General features: G+C 40.8%; 1 protein-coding gene across 5 annotated transcripts in view; it reads right to left on the bottom strand.

Annotated features, from left to right (window-relative positions):
* Positions 1 to 10898: 10898 nt before the first annotated feature.
* RBM33 (RNA binding motif protein 33) overlaps positions 10899 to 24750 on the bottom strand; it is a 98667-nt gene continuing 84815 nt past the window's right edge. For all 5 annotated transcript variants that reach the window (XM_066314441.1, XM_066314402.1, XM_066314408.1 and 2 more), the window contains 2 exons: positions 14311 to 14399; positions 10899 to 14127 (listed from right to left, as the gene is read on the bottom strand). In XM_066314441.1, the coding sequence (XP_066170538.1) occupies positions 14079 to 14127; positions 14311 to 14399 (138 nt within the window). In that variant the 3' untranslated portion in view covers positions 10899 to 14078. The remainder of the gene's footprint in view (positions 14128 to 14310; positions 14400 to 24750) is intronic.

The following is a 24750-nucleotide window of genomic DNA, read 5'->3' as shown; positions in this document are numbered from 1 at the left end:
TTTCCAAGCTAAGCTATTCTGTGGTTCTATGACACTGTGATTTACCACCAGGAGGAAAGCTGCCATGGAACAGGAGTGTGGCAGGGTTTGTGTCCTGCAAGGAATGCCCTTCCCAGACTGCAGCAGGCTGCGTTTCCAGAGCTGCCTGCTTCATTGGCTGTTCATCATGCTTCTGCCTAAAGACTGTTGGGGATGCCAGGAGGGAAAAAAAAAGGAAAAAACCCTACCCAAAACACTGGTAATTAGTTCCTGTAAATGTGTTTCAGTCTGGTTATGTCTCTGGCTCAGTTTAAGGTAAGATTTTTTTTCACGCCCTTTCCAAAAGTCACATGTTAAAACTGGTTCCCTGAGAATATTCTGGGACGTTTGGTGTAAACAGTTCTGATATAAAACTGCAATAAGGGTAGGGTGTTTTGTTTTTGTGTGGGTTTTTGGTTGGTTGGTTGGTTTTTTGGTGTTTTTTTGTTGTTTGGTTTGGGTTTCTTTTTTTTTTTTGTTTTTTTTTTTTTTTTTTGTTTTTTTTTTTTTTTTTTTTGGTTGTTGTTGTTTTTGTTTTGGTTTTTTTGTTGGTTTTTTTTTTTTTTGTGTTTCCCTAGGGTGTTTCAAATCATGGCACAAGGACCATATTCCTGTGGGAAGCACGATCTTGCTCTCCCTACCCTCTGCTCCCCTGGGAAGGTTGGCAGTGCCCATCTGGGCAGCTCATCCACCCACTGCACACCCCACAGCACACCAGGCACCTCTCCTGGCACTTCTGGGCTTGGCATGAGCAGCCAAAACTCCAGCACAGCCCACACCTCGTTCAGCATCCCTCCTCCCTGGTGGCCCAGCACGGCTTGTGCCCACCCCATTGCTCCACGTCCCTCCATCATCAAATCTCACTGTAGAGACAGGAGGAGGAAGGGGAAGACAAACACTACAAATGGATCTCAAACCCTTAAAAAGGATTAGAGACGGGCACAGGCTCTTCCAGGATGGAGGATGGAGGGTTCCCTTCTGAGGAGGGACAAGGCTCCCCAATCCCAGTGGCTGTGCTAGAAGGGGCAGCACAGTTTGGCTGGAGGGTTGGGGAGGGGAGTGGGAGGTCCTGGGAGAAGAATTTCTCAGGGAATTGCATCATGGATTGCTGGCCTGGGGATGGGCAAAGATGTGGTTGAAGGACGTGTACCAGACTTAATTTTGTGAGGCTGAGAGAGAAGAAAAGCCCTTGTACCTTCATGCCCAGTACGAGTTCTTGCAACCAGGGCCAAAAATATCACAGAGCTGGCAACAGTGGTTCACTGTCTCGCACACTGGCACATCCTCCCCAAGATTCACTCATCAACATAAGAAAACCTAAAAAAAAAAAAAAAAATCTGAGGATGTTTGTGACATTTGGCTTTCATGTATCTTGTCAGGGGTGACTTCACACCTCCACTCAGGGAGCAATCCCAGATATCTTGTAAATAAACATCACCTTCATGGAGAAGACTCCCATCCATCGTGTTGCCACTCTGCACTTTTAAATATAACCCAGGAGATTTGATTAGAATGTGCCAGCAATTTTTTCATTTGCTTTGATGTTTTTTGATGTTTCAAAAATTCTTGTCTTCGACACCTTGACCCCGTGGCCTGTGAGGCCTCTCCACCTTCCTTTAGGTCTCCTCCTGATCCTTGTGGTGAGCATCACCTTCACCTGAGGTCTCCCTCACCCTCCTGCCAAGCCCAGGAGATGCAGATCCAGAGTCTGGTTTGTCTCCTCCATGGTAAGGACCAGCCATGGACACTGAGTGCTCCCAGTGCTTGGGACGTGACAGGACTCATCCTGGAGTTCTGAAGGAGCTGGTGGGACCCTTCACCTACCAAAAGTCCTGGAATTCTGGGGATGTCCCTGCTGATGGGAGCTACTCAATGTTACTCCAATCTACAGAAAGATTGGTGTGAGGGAAAACCCAGGGAACTACAGACCCTTAGTTCAACATCAGTTCCTGGAGAAATTATGGAGAAGATTATGCTGAGTACTGCTGAAAGGCATTTAAGGAATGATACAAACGTCAGGCTCTGTCCCTGTGGGCTCACATGGGGAAAGTCCTGTCCTCAGTGTTCATGTTTTAGCAGACACACAAAGCTGGAGAGCTGCTGGTGACCAGGAGCTTGTGAGGAACTGATGGTGGGTGGGAAGACACAGGCTTTTCCTGGCTGGGTCATTTCATCTAATGGGTTGGCTGGTTTTGTCTGGGATTTTTAGGTTCTTTTAGGGTATTTTTAGGCTTTTTGTGGAGCATTTATTGATACTATTTTGATAAGACAAGTACTTCCGTGCTCAGTAAATCACCTGCTTCATTGAAGTGCCATGAGAGGAGGGGGAAAGAGAGGAGGCAGCAGCTGCCAGGTACGAGATGCTCAGAGGATGCTGCCTCTGGGGCTCAGCAATCTCTTACACACTTCCCTGTGTGCCCACCCCATCTCCTGCCGAGGCCAAACCAAAGGGGAAGAGTCAAGAAGGCAGCACCTCTTAGCAGGAGGAGGCCAAACACCGTGCACAAACCAGCCTGTTACAACCCACAGGACCTGGGACATTTCCCAGGTAAAATCCTCACCTCAAAATGCAGCATCTCACCAGGAACAGCCACAGAAAAGAGGAGTGATGAAACGAGGTTGATGCAGAACCTCAGTGAGCTGCTCCCTCACTGCTGAGGCTCCAAGCCCTGTTTGCCCCACGGCAGCCATCTGGTGAGCACAGCCACCACCTCCTACAGAAACCAGGTGAGTGACGGCAGTGATGGGGACAGAGCCTCCTCCCACCCTCCTGAGCTGCCCTGAGACGGAACCTGTTTTCCCTCAGGCAGCACACAGCATGACCCTGGATGTGCTCCTGCACAGTAACAATTAATTAGATTTCAGATACATCATTTTCAGTGTATCCGAAGTGTTCACATTGCCATCAAATCAGTGACAGAGCTAATAAAGCCAGGGAAATATAGAGGAATTCAAGCCATTGCCATTATGCTTTTGTGTTTGACTTCATGTTTCTTGCATATTGAAAATACTTAGGGTTTGATTTGAGGGGTTGTTTAAAAGGCTCCAGCATGATCTGTGAGGATGCAGGTTTAAAACTGGAGCAATGCAAGTCCTTTCCTTTCCTTTCCTTTCCTTTCCTTTCCTTTCCTTTCCTTTCCTTTCCTTTCCTTTCCTTTCCTTTCCTTTCCTTTCCTTTCCTTTCCTTTCCTTTCCTTTCCTTTCCTTTCCTTTCCTTTCCTTTCCTTTCCTTTCCTTTCCTTTCCTTTCCTTTCCTTTCCTTTCCTTTCCTTTCCTTTCCTTTCCTTTCCTTTCCTTTCCTTTCCTTTCCTTTCCTTTCCTTTCCTTTCCCCTCCCTCTCACCAGCTTGCCAACAAATGCACTCCTCATATTTGTTCCTTGCAATTGATTGGACAAGAAGAAAAAAGCCAGGTGCTTTTAGACCCTAATGCACATCTTTGCAATAAGAAACAAGCGGGCTCTTGCTTTGAAATAAAACAGGCTGAGAGACACTTGTCAGATTTAATCAATACTGCAGGGAATATCTTGGCTCTGCAGGATCAGAGCAGGATGCTGTGTCAGGGTTTTGAACCTCCCAGGAGCAGGAGGGATGTGCTGAGTCACTGAAGGACATCTCCCTGTGCGAGAAAACCTCAGCGCAGGATGTTGGCACGGGGTTCAAGCCGCCAAGATGCGGCATAAAAAGTGTAGAAAGGATCCTGCCTGCTCCGGGCCAGCCCCTTCATCAGCAGCATTCACAGTGTGAGGACCCATTTCACCTCCCTGAGAGGGGGTAATTATTTCTTGTCACTTAAACTCAATCACTGAACTCCACGCAGCTGGTGGCACAGAACCATTTAGCCTCATTTACCACCCTGATGGCCTTTTAGCTCTTCCACATTTCACACGGTCGCTTGCCATTTTGCCCATAAATTCTTCTTTAAAAAAAAAAAATCATAAAAATTTATGAGGGAAAAAAAAAAAAAAGGCATAAAATGGAGGCGGCTAAGAGAAAAGGTACTAAAATTTTCAAATGAAGATGAGGTTATGTACCCCCAGCTGTTTCAAGTGCAGTGATTGAGGGTCTCGCTGATGAGGGATGATTACATTCCTCCTGCCCCTCGCCCCCATTAAAAGCAGTGTGCATCCTCCCTCTGGATAGGGCTGATTAACAGCAGCACAGGGAAGACTTGGAAACAACCACATCTCCCCTGTTTCGATGCAATCCTTGAATTTTCCTCACTCAAGCTAATGAACACAACCCCTTTGCAATAATCCAGCACCTTTCAACTGTCTGAAAGGTTTAAAGCAGTAGGAACTGTGGGCTTCAGTTGGCAGAGTCCCTTTTGTGGCACTATTTAAGATGGAGAATATACAGAGAAATTATCTTCTCATCAGTTAATTGGGATTTGGCTTCCAGGACTGGTATTGCCACACAAAGGTCCAGGCTAGAAATAGAAAAGGACATATTTACAATGTCAGGGTTCTCAAACTTATCCAGTCCCCATGACTCATATTTTGCACCCAGTTACTGTTTGCAGAAGTGCCAGTTTCAACAATGTTAATAATAATAGCAATTATTTTATTTTTAAACAAGCAAATTAGAAAAAGTGACAAAGAATATAAGAGCAGCCAGGCATCCCAAACCCCAATTACCTTTTGAGTCTTATCAAAACAAATGAAAGAGCTGCCTTCCACTTTCTTTTTTTTTTTTTTTTTTTTTTAATCTTTTTAGCTATTTCCCCATTTCCCAAGTCCTGCAGTAGGATCCATGTTAACGAAGGCTGTGGAAGGGACATGACTCAATCCACTGATAAATGTAGGAGTCTCCCAAACCCCCTCTCTCTGTTCTTACTGGCTTTGCTGCAAGTGAAGACTCGGTGCTGCTGTACAGGAGCATCACAGAAGGCACAGCCTAATTTATTTGAGACCCTAGAAAACAGGATTGGAAAAGGCTGTGGGGCTATTCAGTCCATCCTCGTGCTGTCTTAAAATCCTCCTCAAGAAAGGAGAATCTTCTCATCAGTAAATTAATGAAAATATTGTTGAATAGGTAATAATCAGTGGCATACAGTAGATTCTGAAGAAATAGAAATGCTTAACTCCCAAGTTCTCCCCACAGCATCCCCAATGCCAACAGCATCTCCACAGAACAATTCTCCTGGTCAGCATCTTTAATTTTTCACCAGTTGAAGGCACACATTCCCCTGGGATCTTTTCAGAGCAGCACGGATGGGTGAAAATATTTAATGTATATTCAGCAGTTACCAGAATTGACATCTGAAACCAAGGAGCAGTGGCACCGTGTGACCAGTCAATTCTCATTGAACCCAGCTAAGGATGTTTTCTGTAGCTTAAGCCCTGCTCTTTGAAAGGCTGAATGTGTAGAGCAAAAGCAGAGGAAATCTTTGATGGATGAACCATTTAAAAAAGCTTTCCAAAATAAATATTCACAGGGTGTTTCTACTCAGGGCAGCAGGGAGGTGGTTGATTGGGTTGCAATTTTTGAAGTTCAGCACTAAATCTTCGTATCACACATACACGTGCTAATAACTCAATTCTGGAAGGGCCTAAAAAGGCAGTAGTCTTCTTCCTCATAGATCACCCCATCTACAGATCAGATCTCTGCAATTAATTCACTGCTCTTCTCTTTTCCCACTCACTCTTACAGCAAAAATCCTTATTTATTAATACCAGAGTGCATAGCCTTGCACTTTGCAAGATTAAATTTAATCTCACCTCTATTATTCTGATTCTCTCGTTCATCCAATTCCTCTAAGATACTCTGATCCTCCTCCTCATTCAAGCCCTCCCTCATCTATCTGCCAACGTGCTTGATGAGCATACTCCAGCTCTTCCTGCACAAATCATTACAAAATAATTAAGGTCAATCAAGACCAATTTTTGAAGCACACCACTCAGCAACTCAAGATTTGTTTTTAAAGGTTTGTTTGCACCTCCTTTGGTCACTCCCTTTCCATCTCCTCCATAATTATTTTTTAGTCACATTGATTTTACCTCTCTCCCTGGTTGTCAGCATTCCAGCTCTCAAAGCACGTCCCTGCAAGAATCCTGCAATCTTACCAAATTACAAGTTCATCAGCAGGACATTTTAACTTCTAAAGACCAACAGACTTTTATGCCCAATCCTCACTTATCCTCTTGAGAAGGGAGTTGTTCTTCCCCTGTGCTGTGCAGTGGTCAATCCATCCAGTTTAGGGCAGGACTGGAGTCAATGCTCAGTAATGCTTCAACTTCACTAAAACACAAATTCCTGCCCCAAGACTACAGGCTGACAGGGGCAGGGAAAGGTGGTACAAGGAGGTGAGGAGATAGGACTCACTGAGTTTGGGTTTTGAGGGATTTTGGTGAGGTTTACTTGGTTTGGACCCTTCTCTGGAGGACGAGATGTGGAAGAGTGATGCTGCAGCTGGATATTTACAGTGTGCTCCTACTGTTAACACACGACAAAATCACAGGCTGAAAACTAAGTTGGAACTTTGATCACAAAGCTGGCTCTTCTTCTGTGGCTCCCTATTTAAATCATGGAATCAGAGGCATTTTTTTTAACCCTGATGAGCCTTCTAAGATCACTTTGCTGGTTGCTGTGTGTCCTCCACCAGGCTATCAGCAGAACAAACAGCTTGGGGTGTCACCAGCCTGCCCCACGTAACAAGATTCTCTGAGATCTACCCCAGTGATGATGTGACTACAAGCTAGCAATGCTTCCCTGGAAATGTGTACGTGGATCACAGGTGCCATTTCCAGTGATTGGCAGGATTTTTACCTTTAGCTTTGTGAATAATGTTAACAAACTACTAAAAAAAACCCTTCGAAGTGCAGGACAGCTGATTCTGACCTCTTTTCTTGATCTAACACAGGCCAGTGGAATTAGCCTCCATTTATGCTGATATAATTGTGTTCAGAAAATAACTGATGGTGACCAGACTGAGCTTGCCAAGAGCTGCTCTTTATGTCATGAATTAAGAGATCTTTTATTAGACATGTCACTATGGCCAAGAAGTACCTGGAAAGCTTTAACACCCACAAGCTTTCCTCCTTGTGTATTTTATCTCTTTAAAAAGAGATCCCCTCTTAGCTTCCAGACTTTTTGAACCAGCCACACAAACACAAGTTCCTTTTACCCTCAGCCACTTTTCTTTCCATCTGAGGCACCTTTGCACAGCTGGGGAAGAACCCTGTGCTATGCTGCTGATGTAAAAGTAAACCTAGCAATTACACCATAATAAAAATGGTAAAATAATCCAGTGTGTGAAGCCCTTTTTGACAAGTTTGAAGTTGTACATCAAGCAACAACACAGGAAATGATAAATATAATTTTTATTGACATACTTTAGGTACAATAAATATATTTACATGTTCACATTTCAAACATGGAATTACATGTAAAAAAAAACTTGTACATGAGACCATCTTTGTATTTCCATTTTTACATTCACTTAAGTAGGTATGACAAAGATCTCCTATGCACGTGGAGGATTTGGTATAGTCCAGTATTACACTCAAGCAATCAGCAGTGCACACCTTGTGCAGATGATGCTGTGGAAAACATGAGGCAGATGCACTCCCAGTGCAGTCAGTATGATACAGTCGGCTGCTGAATTTATATCCTGAACTGCTAATGAACAAACTCTGCAATCCAGATTAAAGCAGTACATTTGAAATGATTCTCAGAACACCCAAATAGAGATATATATGTATATATATGTATATACACTGCTTAGGACTTTACAGGTTAGGAAGGATCACATTCAGTAATAGTAATAGGAGGTAGGATCGTGTCGACAGTGTTGGTATTTCTACGTGGCAATAACAAAAAGTGCTATTACTATCACTGAATTCAAGATCAGAGCTCCTGAAAAAGTGAAAAGGATAAAATAGTTGTTAATCCTGTTTAGCCTGGCTAAATGCTCAAGCATCTAAAGGAAATGTCTACATTCCCCAGCACGGGTGAAACTGCAAAGCAAAAGTGTTAAGTGTTAAGACGCCTCTCCAGTGCTCTGGGACGGGCAGCAAGGCCCAAGGGGTCACACCTGTATCAAAGCAACCTCAGCTTCAGGCACCAGAGTCTGCAAAGAAAGGTATGGCATGGTGGGATGTCAGGGAAGGACAACTAGAGTTCAAGTACCCTCAAAAGAGCTGGAAAACAGCAAAATATTGAATGCAATGCACTCAGAAAAAAAAAAAAACAACAACAACAACAAAAACCAGAGAGTGAAAAGGAAATGAAAAGAACAGGAACATAACAAGGAGGCAAATACCCTTGTGGAAATGGAAAAATGGGGGCGAATGAGATGGACATGAGAAAAAGCATAGCAGAGAGGCAAAGGGTACCACAGGAAGGAAAAAAGCTGACTTAATCCAAAGGCTCCTTTATAAATAAAATTATATGCAATGGTACAGAAGATCAGCTGTGAATAAATAAATAAGTGTTAGCATCTGGTCTCTGCTGGATCTGTAAGTGAAAATGTCTATTAATTAGAAGTTAAACTGCTGAAAGAAGTTTCATCATCTGAAAAAGAAAACCTGCAAACAAATGGTTTTGTTATTCTCAAAACAAAAATAAAACTGTAAGGTTCCAAATTCAGCCTGACAGACACTAGGGAAAAAAAAATACCATGCATATTAAAAATCCATTAGATGCGCACAAAGAAAATCCTGAACAAACACAACATCAATACAGCAGTGTTTGAAACTGTGATCTTCCAAGTGACTACACACAACATTGCAATACAGCTACATTTAACTGTACACGGGTTCTTTTACAAAAGTATTTGTAATCTGCAATCCTGTTTGAAGTTTAGATGGTAAAAACCACTAAGCACAAGTGCTGTTACATAAAATAAAAGCAGTGTAACCTGTTGAAAAAGTGTATCTGTAAAGCCCATTTCCAGTTAGTTAGAAAAATCAGTGCATCCAACCAAGAAAGCAGAGAGCAACACAGACACCTAAAAGACCCCGTGAGATTAACTTCTCCTTCAAGGTTTTCTTTAGCGCAATAAGGACCACACTTTCCACCAAAATAAGCAGAGAGGTAGAAAAGGGAGTTTGTTTGTTTGAAATGAAAAAACCCAACCCTGCCAAAAGCAGCATTATAAAGAACAAAATGATCCTTCCCAACCATATTATACCAGAAGTTGGCATACGCAAGGATCCAATATGAATCTGGTTTTGTACACAAGCCCCTGTGCTCATGTGGACAGTAAGTTATCTCCATAAAAATCAGGTTACAAAAAAACCTTACAGAAAATCCTTAGGATTTGATACTAATTTAAGATAAAATACTCTCAAGTATTATATTTATGAATTAATTAGAGGACAAGGCATGATTTAAGGTAACATTGAAACAAAAGCTCGATGTTACCCTAAATGACCTTTATAATACAGCTAACTTTCTACAATCTGTTCAGGATTTGTTTTCTTTACATTTAATTTCTCATCTACCATGTTAAAAAAAGAAGTGAAAACAAAAGCAGAAAAAAAATGCATTTAAAAAAAAAAAAGGTTTATGTCTCTCTGAACAAAAAATGCCTTTTTGACAGTGAACAGGTGAAGCCAGATTTCTACCTTTGAGTACCACGACTCGTATCACAGACACAGTACTACACAAAGGACAGGAACATCACAATACTATGCCAGAGGACAAATCCAGGTTATCTCCCAGGTAGACAAAAAAAAACCCACCCAAAAAACCCAGGCAAAAAAAAAAATAAAAAAAAAATAAAAATAAACCAGGCAAAAAAACCCCTCAAAAGAAGAAACCCCAGAGCCTCCCACCCCTGTCACCCCAGGTACAAGGGTGACACACCCACACACACATACAGACACACAGTTACTGAGTGCAAACAGCAGCAAGTGCCTGCAGCAGCTTCCAGGGAAACTGCATCATTTCAAGCTACACAGATAAAAATCGTGCTTAAAAAAAGACAAAAAATTTAGCACCAAGTAAAAAGGTCTTATCCCCAGCAGCTGACATTAAAAAAAAATAAAACCAAACAAAAAACCAAAAAAAACCAACAAAACAACTATGAGGATGTCCAAGGTTATTCTGAAATAACCTTCACTTTTACTCTCATCTCTGTCCTTGTAGTGGAAATCTAACATAAGTGAATTAACATGCTCGGTCTGCTTGGCATTTTAAAGGCCAAATAAAGAAGGAATTCTTTACAGAAATTTGGCAACCTGAAGCAAACCTTCAGATTTAAACCGGGGGGATAAACTAGATATCCAAGGATACCATACAGAGGGGGTGCTTGTATCCACTCCTCCTTCCCGAGGTCCCACTGGGGATATGTGTGGGCTGAGGACAGCATCCCTCTGGCTATGGAAATGCTACAGACCTGTCCTCGTTCCCCTGCCTGCAGCAAGGACGCTGAGCATCCCCAGCAGGACACCACAGGGCTGGTGTGGCACTGATAACACTGTGATGCACCAAGGTGCCACCAACCTGGCCCAGGTGCGAAACCAAAACTGCGAAACCAAAACAGCCCCAACTTTTGAGGACAGTATTACACCACAGACCTGATTTCTACCTTCAAACAGCACAACGGAACAAACCCAGAGATCCCGTGCCTTGGTCTGACAGTGCACTGTATTTCCCCTCAGAAGTTAAAGGACAGAGTAGTTTTAGGGTTTTTTTTAATTAAAAAAAGAAAAAAAAAAAGTAGAACATTCTACCAAAATACGACAGATCATACGGGTAATTCAATGTTTTAGTCAAGGCAAATATGAATAGCTATAAAGTGATACAAGATGGAAATGAAATAATTGGGGAAAAAAAAAAAAGCTGACTTCATATAACCACCTATTGGAGTTGCCTATATAAATAATTATAAAATTATGCTAATAAAAACTGAACAAATAATACACAGATCAGGATATATGTATTGACTTACTAGCATCTTTATAAAAATTTGAAGATATACACAAAAACACATCAACATTTATGGAACCATATCCATTTAAATTTAGGTAAGACAACACAAAAAACTAACAAATAGCTAAGATGTGGTTGACTGTAAGCGCTTTGAGTAGCATTTTAATTTTAAAAGGTCAATATTTACATACTACATTATATGTCTTCTCTTTTTTTTCCCATTTTGCATTGTACTGTGAATTCACTACAAAGAAAGAACAAGATAATGGTTGCAACAGATCTTCCAAGAAAGTTAACTTAAAATGCTCAGATTTAACTCTGTGCTGGAAGAGAACACATCAAGAACACGTCCGTCTAGCTTTAGCTCTACGTCCTTTGGGGTTTTTTGGGAGGAGACAACAGTTGGATCTAAAGGAGCTGTATCATCCAAACTGATCAATGCCAAGAGATCCACTTTTAAGTAAGGATTTGAGAAGAGAACACAAAGGTTTTAAAAAATGCCTCACCTAATTGCTACTTTTGCTACTGAGGTTTTTCAGGATATTAGAGAGAGATGGTGACAACACAGGGTGTGAGTATGTATGTATGTATGTGTATAATAAAACAAATATAGACATACATACATATGGTATGCTTACATGGAGGAAGGTACCCAGGTACTGCAGTAAGCAGCTGAATTAACCCCCAGCAATCCACCCATACCCTATGCACAAGCAATAATCTCCTGCAACTGCTGTTAGAGAGGATGCATCTACTCACTGAACAGGCATTGCTCACATCACTCCTTCATTTAAATAGATATGAGGCCATGTCATGCCTTTATTCCAAAGCCACACATGTGTCTCAAAAAAAAAAAAAAAATTAAAAACCCAACTGAATAAAAATTTTTAAAACTTAAGCTGGCTGAACCTCAGGCTCTTTGGGATGGATTCAAAACCCAAAGCAGGAGCGTTTCTACAAACTTCTTTGACTTTTGAATCAAACCCATATTCTTGGGCTCCAAGAAACCCTCTAACCCCAATAATGTTTGCTTCTGACAGGACAGCTGATCAACTGCAGATGTTCCTACTGCTGAACTCAGCTGCTGGCCTGTCTGCTGTTTGTATCTATCCCAGATTCCCAGACATGCACTACTGTAACTCCACTCTGAGATGTCTCCTTGTCCTGCTCCCTAACAGTGGGATGAGCAACTGTTTAATGCCTTGTTTTTAAAGACAAGCAGTTAATTTTTAAGAATAAAAGTAGCATAACCTGAGGAGGCAGAGTAGAAATCCCAGAGCTGATGGTGTAAGGAGTTAAACTGCCTGGTGCTGATCACTTTGCAGGTCTTTGGCGTTGGGCAACTTCCTGCCTGCAGCTCATGCTCTGCCCTGGGCTTGGCCCTACCCTGAAGCATTAACAGCACTTCATGTACAGCAGTTGTGCCTGTTATTCAACATTATGCCCCAATTACACAGGTGGGTGTCCACCTCACTTCCATGAAAAGATTCTCATTCTGTTACTGTGTCTTGTCACTAAGTTTCAAATGGATTTAAAGAGTATTTCCTAAGCATCATGTTATTCTATATAATTTCAATGAACATAGAGTAGGTCTACCTAGAAGTCTTTTGACAGCACTTATTCCCTCATTGTTTTTTGTAACTTTTACTTATTGAAAATAAGGACCGAAGTGGAAGAAAGCCAATTAGGTATCTGTGCCATTAAATCACACCCCCCCCCCACTAAAAAAAAAAAAAAAAAAAGATACTATTTAAAAAAGGTACTATAAATTTGCTTAACTCATCCCTTCCAGCTTGGCATGCCTATTTTGGACCCCATTTGCAGCTCTTTAATTTCATACCTAGTGCTCCTCTGCAGTCTTTCAGGCAACAAACCTACATTTCTGTAAGTCCCCCCTTCAAAAAAGTAGGTGGAGTGCTTAAGAGTATTCCTAAAATAAAGCATGAAGCAAAACATCATGGTCTAAAAACTAAGGAAATGTTCATAAAAACTGGAATCCAATATAAAGATGACATTTTAATAAGTTTATTCAGAAATAACTGAAAAAATTGTTCCTTTGGCAACCCCATCTGGATGGTTCTAACCAAAAGGAAGTATTACAAATTTTACTTTGAATAAAATATAAGCTCCTTAATGTCTGCATGGCATTTTTGGTAACTGACATGTTCACCAGGAGATTCACAATGTCCTCACAGTCCTTTATGTATCAGGAACACCACATCAAAACAAGTCCTTTCAGTGACGGGTTTCTTACGGTTCAGCAATAATCACAAAATAAATCTCAAAGAGGAAAACCTGAACAAAATAAAGCATGAGGCAACCATGAAACACTAGCCCAAAAGAACTATCAGGAATGCACCACTCTTCCTGCATAACATTTTTGAAGTGACCCACCAAATATTTCTTTTTCCTTGCAACTGGCAGAGTTATTTAAAACAACCTAATTACAACTTGGAGTTCACTACCCCACAATGCTACTGAAGGGCAAAGATCCTTGTTTTTAAAAACCAAAGGAAAATACAGCAGTGTTATTCCTCCTACACAGGGTTTTATGGAATAAGTGGAGTTGGAAAGAGAAGATGGAAGTCTATGTTGGAATAGAAAAATGCAAAGACAGACTTATTTACAAAGATCAAAACTACAGTTTTCCAGTGTCACCTCCAAAACTTCTCAGCAAACTGCTATTCAGCAAAGCAGACCATGTTCAAATCTACTCAAGAATACCTTCTGTGCTCTCAGGTATACAATGCAGCTAATTTGTTTAGAAAAATGAGTTTTCATTCAAATACCTTGCATTGAAGATAAGAGCAACCATTATCAAATATTCTTTGCTATGAAGAAAGTTTTTCAAATCTTTTGCTGTAACCATTCTCTCTCAAGTCACTGTGGTCACACAGTAGGATCCTGAAGAACAATGTCTACATGCATCAAAAGCATTTTGGGAAAAAAAAAAAATCTATAATTCCATGTGGTTACAACAGCATGTGAAGAAACCGAACAGAAATTCCACCTTTGCAGATCCTCTCAAATTCACCTCTCCTGGAGGTCACCTTGGTGCTTCCTGTAGTTTAACAGAGCAGTTACAGACTGAGCTGACAGGGTTCCCAACCCGATGGGTTTTCCACTGTGAGTCTGTAGCTCCACAGAACACTGAGGTCGGTGCAGGGGCTTCTCTCAGCAGACATCACTCCACAATCAGCGCCACGTTGATGTGGGACAGATCTATCATGTGCCTGTTAAAAAGTTAAAAGAAAGTTAAATGTGGCGCTCAGACTGATCCTGGCATGGAGCTTCTATGAAGGTCACTAATCAACAGATGCTCGATTGGATTAAAGGAACATTGAGCCAGAGGAGACTGATTTTATCTTCTGAAAGGAGGGAAGGAACCTTGGCGACAGCAATGCTTAATTATTTACCTGTGGAATTTCTGTTGAAATGCTAAAGCATGTGCTGGCTCCTTGAATTTTGCTATGGCTTTCCGTTGTTGAGGAAGCATCTGTAAACTCTGCAGAGACAAAAAGCCAAAAGCCAAAACTTATTTTTAAGAAGATAACTTCAAGATCCACTTCACAATATAGCCCCTTATTTTGCATGAAATTGACTGAAATTTCGCTGTATTTCTTTACACAGAAACGTATTTCTGTTCTCTTATTTGCGTCCAATAAAAGAATAGACTGGAAAGAGACTTCTGAGACTGCAGTCAGGGTCCCAAGCTGACGGTGTTTGAGTTGGTGCAACTGTACCACCTGGAAAACTCAGACTATCATTTGTTAAACAATGGTGACAACTCTTCAATTCAATCCACGCAGATGAGCCAAACCCCACAGCCAAACTCCCACCAAGGAAGAAGCATTCAACTGGTCAGAGCTCATGGCCCACACAAGCACCTGGAGTCAACTACCTGATGTGCATTAAGGGATCAGGGATTTCCATGGGTTCAACAGTACAGAAACAGAAAAAAGTGCTAAGTTCTCTCAACTGCATATCCTCACACTGTTTTTATAGAACAAGTGGCCAGCTTTTGACAGACAGCACCACAAAAGCCCACTGAGATGGGTTAGGTCACCACATCCAAGTCCTCCATACAACACACATCTTTCCAGACAAGTCCACCTGGTATGTGCCTCCCATACCATGAGAGCAGCAGTTCACAGTGCTTTAACTATGACAAATCCCCTGCACAGCACTGAGCTCTCCAAAACCACAGCACACCTCAGCCAGGGCTCTGGAGAACTCATGTCCTTATTCCCAGCTTGCAGCAGGAAGTCCAGGTCAGGCTGACCCCAGAGAGCAGTCCTGTGGCTTTGGTAAAGAGGTGTTATCACATTTATGAAGATTAAAGTTTATGCTTTGAGTTAGCCCTTCAGTTATAATAGAATAATTTACCAAAAGACATTTGTGAAATTCAAGAAGATGAAGCCTTACTTATTAAAAACTACATACCCAACAATCAGTGAGAACATCCAGCAAGTATTCAGCATCACAGAATACTCAGGATGGAAATATGATCCTGAAATCCTGCTGCCTGTGAACACAGGCCAGAGATTTCAGAGTAATGAGGTTAAAACAGATCTGAAGGCTTCAATCAGAATTTCACAGTTCCACAGTGCTTCCAGCATCTCACAGAAAGTTCTGGATGTTTAATAGCCTATGCTGCAGCACATTAAAGACAGAACTGTTCCGACTCAGCTTCCAGTTGTTCTTACGGCTTTGGATGCAGAATAAAGAATTATTAACATTCTACTTTTCTCTTAAGTTTCTACATAAAGCCAATATAGTTTTATACTGAGATTTAGAGATACATATACATATATAAACACACAGACAAATGCATGTTTATGGACACCTTAAAACTTTTCTAGATTATGACCTCCTGATGGATAAATATGAACATAATTCTTTCTCCTCCATTTTGCCTGGAACTCAGTTGCATCTCCCACACTTGGATTCCAGCCCTCTGATGGTCAGTCTTCAGGATTTTAAACTTTACCTTCAAAAATTCTGTATCACCATCTAGACTGTTAAAAAACAACCACACATCTTTAGAGAAAGGAATGATTCCTTGGCAAAGAACATACAACCTCACTCAATGCATTTTGAGGGTGACATACTTTGGTATCTCTTAGTGAAAGAATTTTTAATTGCACTAAACTGTTCCCTGTTCATTCAGTCTAATGGTGCATTTTAAGCAAGATGTCAAATGCCTTGATGAAATTTGCTATTAAAGTTGTCTATTTCTATCTTTTTTGAACACATAAAACTCTCTTGGTAAGATGTGTATTTAACAAGAGCCATGGCACCTGATAAGTCATATTTCTTTGTCTGTAAGCCTGACAATTCAGCTTTGCCACTTTCTATAACTTACCTATCTGTGATTTTGAAGCAATTAATTTTGCTCCTTTTTGTAACTGACAGGAAACTTTCCTCTCTCCAGGAAAATCACAGATGTTTAGTATTTCCACCAGCCTGTGATTTCAAAGTGAGGGCTGAGAAAAAGTTAAAGAATTCAGCAAATCTGATAAGCATCAGCATGTTAATTTGCATTTTATAGTTTTTGGAAAGCTGCTGTGATGAAAAGGTATAGCTAAGTCACTGCAACTTCTCCATTTCTGAGCTGGTAGAAATAGGATTTAGCTTTAAAAAAAACCCACTCAGTGTATGATTTTTATTTCTTTTTAAATCAGAATGCTGTGCCAAGAACACAGTTAAGCACATTTTACCAACAAGAATGCAGTCACACTGCAGAAAGCAGCAAAGACCCTGGATAAAGCTCAATTCACCTGCAGGTTTATCTGCAGGAATGTGACAGAGATGCTGAAGTTTGTGTTCTCCTCCCTTACTGATCTCATTTTTTTATGATTTATAGAACTAGATCCTAAAACACATTTTTTGACACCACTTCTCTTGTTAAAAAAGAAAAAACCACGAACTAAGTCAGTCCCATCACTGAGGCCTATACTTTAAAGACTAAAAATTAAACATAGCCCTTAAATAAGATTTGGAAAGAACAAACTAAGGGTTGACAACAAAAATAACTCTGAATTACAACTAAAAACCAACAAACAAAAATCTGTTCCTTTCAAGAAGTCAACCCTTTTTAATAGGAGAAAAACCTGTTTGAATCACCAGAAGGATGAATATTTCAGTGAAGAGTTCAACAAGAGGAGCTGTACAAGAACCCAGGGATGCTTCCTTCCAGCTGCACCCTGCATGTCCTGCTGTCAACTGCTTCCCTCCCCTCTCCAGATCCACCAGCTCTCTTGCTGCCAACTGATCCTCCCCACAAAGTCAGGTCTCACTCAACTACCACAGCAGATTCTCCCAATGCTTTATGCTTCAGACCCCTGTTGGGATCAACTGAAGAAGAGGAGCTGTGTTTGGTGACTTTTCCCACAAGAACTGAACTATTATTGCATTAATATTCTTGAGAGGCATGAAAGCAAAATTTGATTTTGCAGTTTATACAAGCATGATGATGAATTATTAACAAGTTTCTCAGTAATTAGCATGTAAAAAATTGACTAAAGGAAGACATTCTGGTGTAGCACAGACTTATTAACAAAATTAGGCAAAGCATCTAAATATTATTATAGATAACTTATTTATACTTTCTTATGAATTAATAAGTTTATTGACTGACTAGTTTGGGTATTGTGTTCTTATACAGTATTACTGCTTTATTTTCCAAAGGGAAAAAAAAAGGCAATCAAAACACTAAATGCATTTTAATACTCAAATGCTTTGGCAACAGGGCATCAGTTCTTGGGTAAGTTTACTGAAAAGCATCTTTACTAGATTTAATTTCACTGGTCAATACAACTATGGAAACAAAAAACCAACTCATCTGATCCTTTACTGAACTGCCTAAACATAACCCATCACCCAGCCTGGGGTAAGGCAGCATCTTCTCAACTGCTGCAGTTATACTTGCCTAGACTTAAGACTGAGAATTAAGGACTGCAAAACAAAGAATAAACTAATTCTACACAAACAATACTGTTCCAGTGGGAAATTGTCTGAAAAAAATAATTTTAATGGGTTTAATTCAAATTCTCAGCCTCTGCTGCGCTCAGACTATGTCAGCAAAATTGATGCATAATCACTTTATGTTTGTTAAGGTATAAGAGGTATATACACCTTCTTTGGGTATAGATAAAAACCCCCACCTTCTGGTTTTGTTTTAACAAGAGACAATTACCAAGCTAAGTCACCCTGAAGATGTGACCACAGGCTGAAATTCCACCATCTTTGCTGCATTTTCAAACAAATCCTCATCTACCAGGACTTGCAAGTGTGAACATCATGCACCCAGCTAACAAAGATTTATTTATGTTGATTTTGGGACTATGCCTTCTTACTCACTTAACTACTTAAGCCCTGAGTTTTATGTTCTAAGAACATTAATTATAAGGCACACAACACATTTACCATAGGTGTAGGTCCTGATCTGCTGCTATCCCATCCTGAGCAGACAGGCTATTGGCTGGGCATAGAAATTAGGAGTTGCACTTCAGCAGAAACCTGAAGTAAAATCACTGCATACTCATCCTACTGATTATTTCCTCTTTTTGAATTTGGGGTGATTTGCAGTTTAGTGCTGATCCTACATTTGGAGGATGTTAACAGCTATCATCAGAAGAAAACATTTCTTGTGTACCCTGTGGTATTTTATTAGCTCAACACATTCAATGAATTATCTCGAAAGATTTACTGCACCACCTTCTGCTTTTGTTGATTCCAAACACACAACCTAGGAAAATACATCCAAAAATGCATTCATTTTGCAACTCTTAATCATGTTACCTTGCTAGTTTAACTTAAACTTTTTCATCCTTTTTGAAAATTTTGGCAGCTTTTTTTTTTTTCCCCCAGTGATAACATTCAATAGCCCCTGTCTCCTTTTGAAAACACATTATCCCAGAGGCACAAACACCACGGCTGATGGGCTCAGCCTAGGCCAGTGGTGGGTCCATCCTGGAGTTGGTTGGCATTGGCTCTAGCAGACACAGGGGAACCCCTCAGGCAGCTTCTCACAGAAGCCACCCCTGTAGCCCCAGCACTACAAAAATGTGACCATGCAAATCCAATACACATTTCTCAAGAAGTAATTCAGTGTGTTGGTCTTCGATCTGAGGGAGGATCACAAAGCAGCAAGGAGCACCACACAGGACAAATGACAGCTGCTCTCTCATTTTCAAGGAACAAATACTCCTACAGCAATCCTTGGTTTTGTGATCTTCATTGTAACGACAAAACACATGGTTCTGTTTCCCAAAGCATGATACCTCAGTTTGATATCATTCTGTGACTTACAGATGTTGAAAGGCCAGTGGTGGGAGGCAGAGAAGGATGCAGCACTGCCTCTGGAGACCAGCTGGTTCTAGTGAGTATCTCTTGACTTCTCATTTCACGGGAGGGCCCTCACTCTTCCACAGGAAACTTCCCTTTTACCACACTGTGCAACATCAGAATCTCCTACCCTGAGCCCATAAACTGAAATATCACAATCCTCCCAAACGTCACAGCTCTGAGAAAACAACTTCATTCACATTTCTCTTTAAGTTGACCCAGTCAGATGTTCACCAGAGGATGAAAACCTCTTCCAGGATCCACTCAGGTGGAAAGGATTGACAATACACACAATAACTTCCAAGGGATTTCAAATGACTGGTTACTTCACAGATTTGGCTGTACAGATCTACCATGCAGCACTTCCTGATAGCAGCCTGAGGTCACAGGTATTTTGAGCATGTTCCTGTGTGACCCTGGAGAACAGAGATTACATTCTGACATACTTCTAGCATTAAAAATAAAAAGCTCATTTAGAGTGAGGAAGAGTATTTTACATGGAAGGATTTAGGAAGCACAGAGCTCATACTGATCTTGACTGTCTCCTTTTTCTGCATAGGAACTGCTAGGGCAAGATCTTTGAGTGAATGGAAAATTCAAGAAACACAGTATTTCATAATCATACTTTTGACTGAGTTTACTTAGAAGCTGTTTTAAAACATACTGCTTACCTCAATGACTTAAAAAATAATCAGCAGCCCTGGCTTTTTCTGCAACTGAACTACTACCAGTGACTAAAGCATAAATATCATAAAAGGACCATTCCCTCTGAAGATATTTCCTTCGGCCTGAAGATCTACACTGCCCTCAAATTCCTCCTCTATTCAAGCTCTGTAATTAAACTCGCACTTACTTGTACAATATTGAAATAGCCACTAGGATCATATCAGCACATTAATCTCTAATAAAGCTTCACTCAAAACCAAGAGTGAGACAAACAGCAGGACATCCTCAAACACAAAGCAAGAGACTGTTTGCAGAATGCAAACACCTTTGACACCAAAACTCTCAGAGGCTACACAGAGAGTAAGTTAAAAGGGAGATAACAGAGCACTGGGAGATGGAAACCAAGCAGGTAAGAATGAGACTGGAGCAAGCACTCGTTGCAACTATAGGAGACACATGGGAAATGAAAGTTTCCTCCTTTACTTAATTTCTCCCACTGAAGTAAACGGACTGCACAGCAGAGCACATGTTCAGTTCACCAGTGGGTTTGGGATTAGGAGTGGCAGTTCATATAAAGCTGCTAAAAACCAGGTCTGTGCAAAAAGAAAGTAAACTTCCCAACATCATCTCTAGTGTGTGATCCAAGTTGCTCTGCAACAAGTCAAATAGCAGCACAGCAGGCACTTTCTGAACGAAAGATGAGATTCTATTTTTTTTCTTCCCTCCCATCAATAAATGCAGACATGTTTTTATTGTCCTCACAGTCTCCTGACACCTGAAGCATCTTTCCTGGCAGTGACACATCCCAGCCACCAGCAGGCAGAGGGACAGAATGTGTTTATTTCACCTTCAGCTGTTGCAATTGATCTCTTCCACCTTCTGATCCTCCTTCCTGCTTTTCTGCCACCTTTGACTTCCTACTATCTGCCTTTAAAAGTACTCAGCTTTCTTTTTCCATATGCAAGGTGTCATGAGGGGAAAGGCTGTTCTGTCCCTGAGCTGGGCATCTGTTGCTCACACACAGCTCTACAGCACGGCTAAATCTGACAGGCTCGTGATGCTCTTCTCTTCCCCCAGCCCCAAGGGTGGAGCAGGACTGGCCAGATCTTCTCCCACAGCTCTGCAACAGCTGAAAATGTTTTCATGAGTACAAAGACCTCATGGTTCCCACGTCAGCCTGAGCACCTTATGCCAGAGGAGAAAACTCCCTCCAGACCTGCAGGAACCCCCATGTTCTGGGGGTGTGCACCCACGGCATTTCCAGCCTCTGTGAAGTCAGGATAAATCCAGCACTCTGGAATGCAGTCAGGGCAGGGGCTGCTGTGGCTGCCTTTACACCAGCTGAGCACTAGGTAGCACTGTCATCCCAAAAAAGCAAAGCCAGGCACATCAGTGTTGGAATTGTTTTTCCTTTCCCACACCAGAAATGACAGCGTTAGCGGAGTAAAACCCTTATTTGTAGAACTAATCCAAGTACACCTACAATCCCAACATTCTCATCACCTGATACACAACAGTGTAACATTCCTTTTTCCTCTTTCTTTTAAGAATCAGAATTTATGATCTTAAATCTTCACAAATACTGAGAGTTCGCACTGATGTTTTATGTTTGCATCTATTTGATGTAAGATAACATGATTAAAGACGATGATGATGGAATACTTCCATAGAACAATTCCTGCAGTACTCCAATTATCTGGAGATCTAGAAAACGGTTCACTCTACCTGCCACCATCCTAAAAAACCTCAATCAGAATCTGACAATAACTAGCTGAACACAACTGTCTTTAGACAGTATAAACATTAAACCTAGATTCAAGAGCACAAAACAAAAAACCAATCAAATGAGTGCTGTTTCTCATGACCTTTGCAACTTATTAGTAATCTACTTTATCAAGTGGTTCTGGATGGATGTGCATTGAATGTCACTGCTCCACCACCATCCTCAGGAGGCTTTAGTTTGGCGATGTGCTCAGAAATCTTCTGTATTTTCCAACACTTTGGAATCCATAATTTTATTTATAACATGTAATTATTTTAGAATCAGCAATGAGATTTTACTGCAGGTACATCATTTGCTTCTGAAGCTTATGCTCTCCAAAAAAAGAGTATGACAGCAAAGTGTATGCTGGAAGGAAACATTCCTGCTAACTCCATCATGTTTGAGCTGTAAAAGGCAGCTATAACAAAGGGGATGCTTCTAGGGCTCCAAAGATTTTCTTATATTCAGAGTCCTGAAAATCTTCCCCCCCTCCATGGTAGTAACAGAGCATCTTTAGTGAAGCAGGGATGAGAACTAAAGAGTTTCCAGTGATTAGGCAACAGAGGGTATTTCAAAAGTTATCTACGGGAAAAGATAATTTTCTCCATTTCTAGGGTATGGGAAGGGAAAAATGCTAGATTTCCAACTTCAGCTCTAAGTTTGCCCCATCCTCTCTTATGCATGCCCAGTTATTCCCAAACCATGACTCACAGGACACTCAATGAATGCTGATGGCAAAGCTTGGAGCACTGAACATCATAAACTGAGGGAAAGTTTTTAACTTCCCTTCCCAAGGTTTGTGCAAGATATTTGTACCTCGAGAATGACAAGAAAAAGCTAAAAATAAAAACCCCAAGCCTTTTTGGACCCAGAAAAGCAAAGTAATCTCTTCCTCCCTGTTCACTCCATGATAGATTATAGACTTTTTCCACAATTTAATTAAAATTGTTATGCCAGCAAAGATTCACTTTCTGAGGAAAGACACACAGGATGACCACACTGTAACAAATTCAGGATATCTGGAAACCAGAGCTGGTGTGGGATCAGCTGCTTTACAGATGCCCCAGCATGGAAGATGAAGATTAAGCAGAGGTCTTTTACCAGGTGGGACAAGTGCTCATGACCCATTTTTCTTGTCAAAGAGCAAGGAGATCCTTGGAAGTATTTCTTCCTCCTCTCTCTGAGCTCTGCCTCAGTGCAGCCACTCCCACATCCACATCCTGACTGCAGCAGAAATCGATCCATGAGACACTCAGATTTCTGAGCTGTGTTTGCACAGTGCTTTGAAGCAAGGTGTTTGTTTGACATCAGAGGTGTATGTCCCACAGTTTGTGAACCCTTACCTTTAACCAGGGATTTGGACAGCTGTCATTTCAAGACACTATCCAGGCATGAAGGAAACTGAAAACTCCCTAAGTTTTGATTCAGATTTAAACTTCCTTTACAACTAAAAAAAAAAAAAAAAAAAAAAAAAAAAAAAAAAAAAAAAAGAAAAAAAAAAAACCCAAAAAAACAAAACACGAGTTCAACACACTTATTTCCCCTGGAGACAAATAAAATGAATAATCTTGATCTCAGAAGAGTTCAATTCCTTAAGGAAAATTCTGGTGAATACAGTCAACAGCTGAAGACAAGATATTCTACAGCTTCCCTCCTCTTAGTATTTCTTCAGCTCAAAATCAGACAATAGCTAAAAACCTGGGCATCTTGCCTAATTTCAAAAAAAGCAGCTAGAAATTCACACCTTACTATTTTCTCACAACTGCCATCTCCCCAAATCCCTCCTATTTCAGTCCATCAAGCTGCAACACTTCACCTTAGAAGACCAGAGCTCTGCACTACCCCAAGATGTGTTTGCTCTGGTCCCTGCCTCACACACACTGTCCTCACACAGGAACCCCCAAAGGCTGCACGGAAAGAGCCCTTCCAGCCACCACTGGGCTCTCTTCAGCAGCTCACTCCAGCACAGCCTGCTGCAAAATCCTTTACTTGAAACACGTATTAAAGGAAGAAAAAGGAAATAATTGCATATCCCTTTGCTATCAGAGCCTCCTCACCCTCCCAGCTGCAGGGGATTTTGTACAGCACTGAGCGTAAACAACAGTTAAAACATTAATTTACAGCCAGGAGAAAATCCAGTTTTGTATTTCAGGATGTTGACCTCTTTGAAATCTAGCACCACCTGTATAAAACTAATTGCTGTGGACGGCAACAATGTAGATTTTCAGACATTCTGTCTTCCATTCTTGTCCTCCAAGTCACTTAAAATTGTTGCTGCATCTTCCTCATTTGGTGCATTAAAACTTCCCTGGTGCTACTTCTCATGGTAACATTAAAAAAACAAAATCAAAAAGCTAAGTATTACAGATGGTGGAACCAGTCTCATATTCTTCCTTCAAAAGCATCACTTTTTTCCAGCATATCTCACCATTCATACTTATGAAACATCATTAAGTCTCAAAAAAGTCAGGAAATTTCTAGCCTTCTACAAGTCAGATTTGAAATTCAAGTGCTGAATTAGCACAAGAACATTCTGCATCATTAGGTAAATTCAAGCATCTTGTTTAAGTACTACTTCTAGATTTCTTGCAAGGTGAAAATGATGATTCAGAAAGCATAATCTCCAAAGGTAGAGTTGATGCTGCTGCAAGAATACAAGTTCTGGAGAGCACAGATACGCATCAAATCCCACTAGAAAATCAGTCACTGTTTTTTCTGCTGTAAGTACATCCTTCTAAATTGGCCTGTGACATTGAACTGAGCGACCGAGGTTTGGAGTCTGCTATGAAACAGCAAGTACTGAATAAATTTTTTAGCACATTCTCTATAACTTCTCTCAATTGTCAGATCTTTTTGCAGGGTTTCTATTAATCTCCTTCTAATATTCTCATGCAAGATTTAGCAAGTAAACACTGAATAAATGTGCTTTGGAACTGTATGAATAATTTCCTAGAGTACTACAGAACACGAAGGCACAAAGTATTTTGAGAGGGTACTTTTGCTTTCCCAAACAAATTAAACCTCTCTGAATTGATGACGTAAATTATTCAGCATTATTCCATTTACTAAATTAGGAACA

The sequence above is a fragment of the Sylvia atricapilla genome, chromosome 1, assembly GCF_009819655.1.
Source record: "Sylvia atricapilla isolate bSylAtr1 chromosome 1, bSylAtr1.pri, whole genome shotgun sequence".
NCBI classification, from domain to species: Eukaryota; Metazoa; Chordata; class Aves; order Passeriformes; family Sylviidae; genus Sylvia; species Sylvia atricapilla.
The sequence above is the reverse complement of the archived record's forward strand: the minus strand, read 5'-3'. Positions and strand labels throughout refer to the sequence as shown.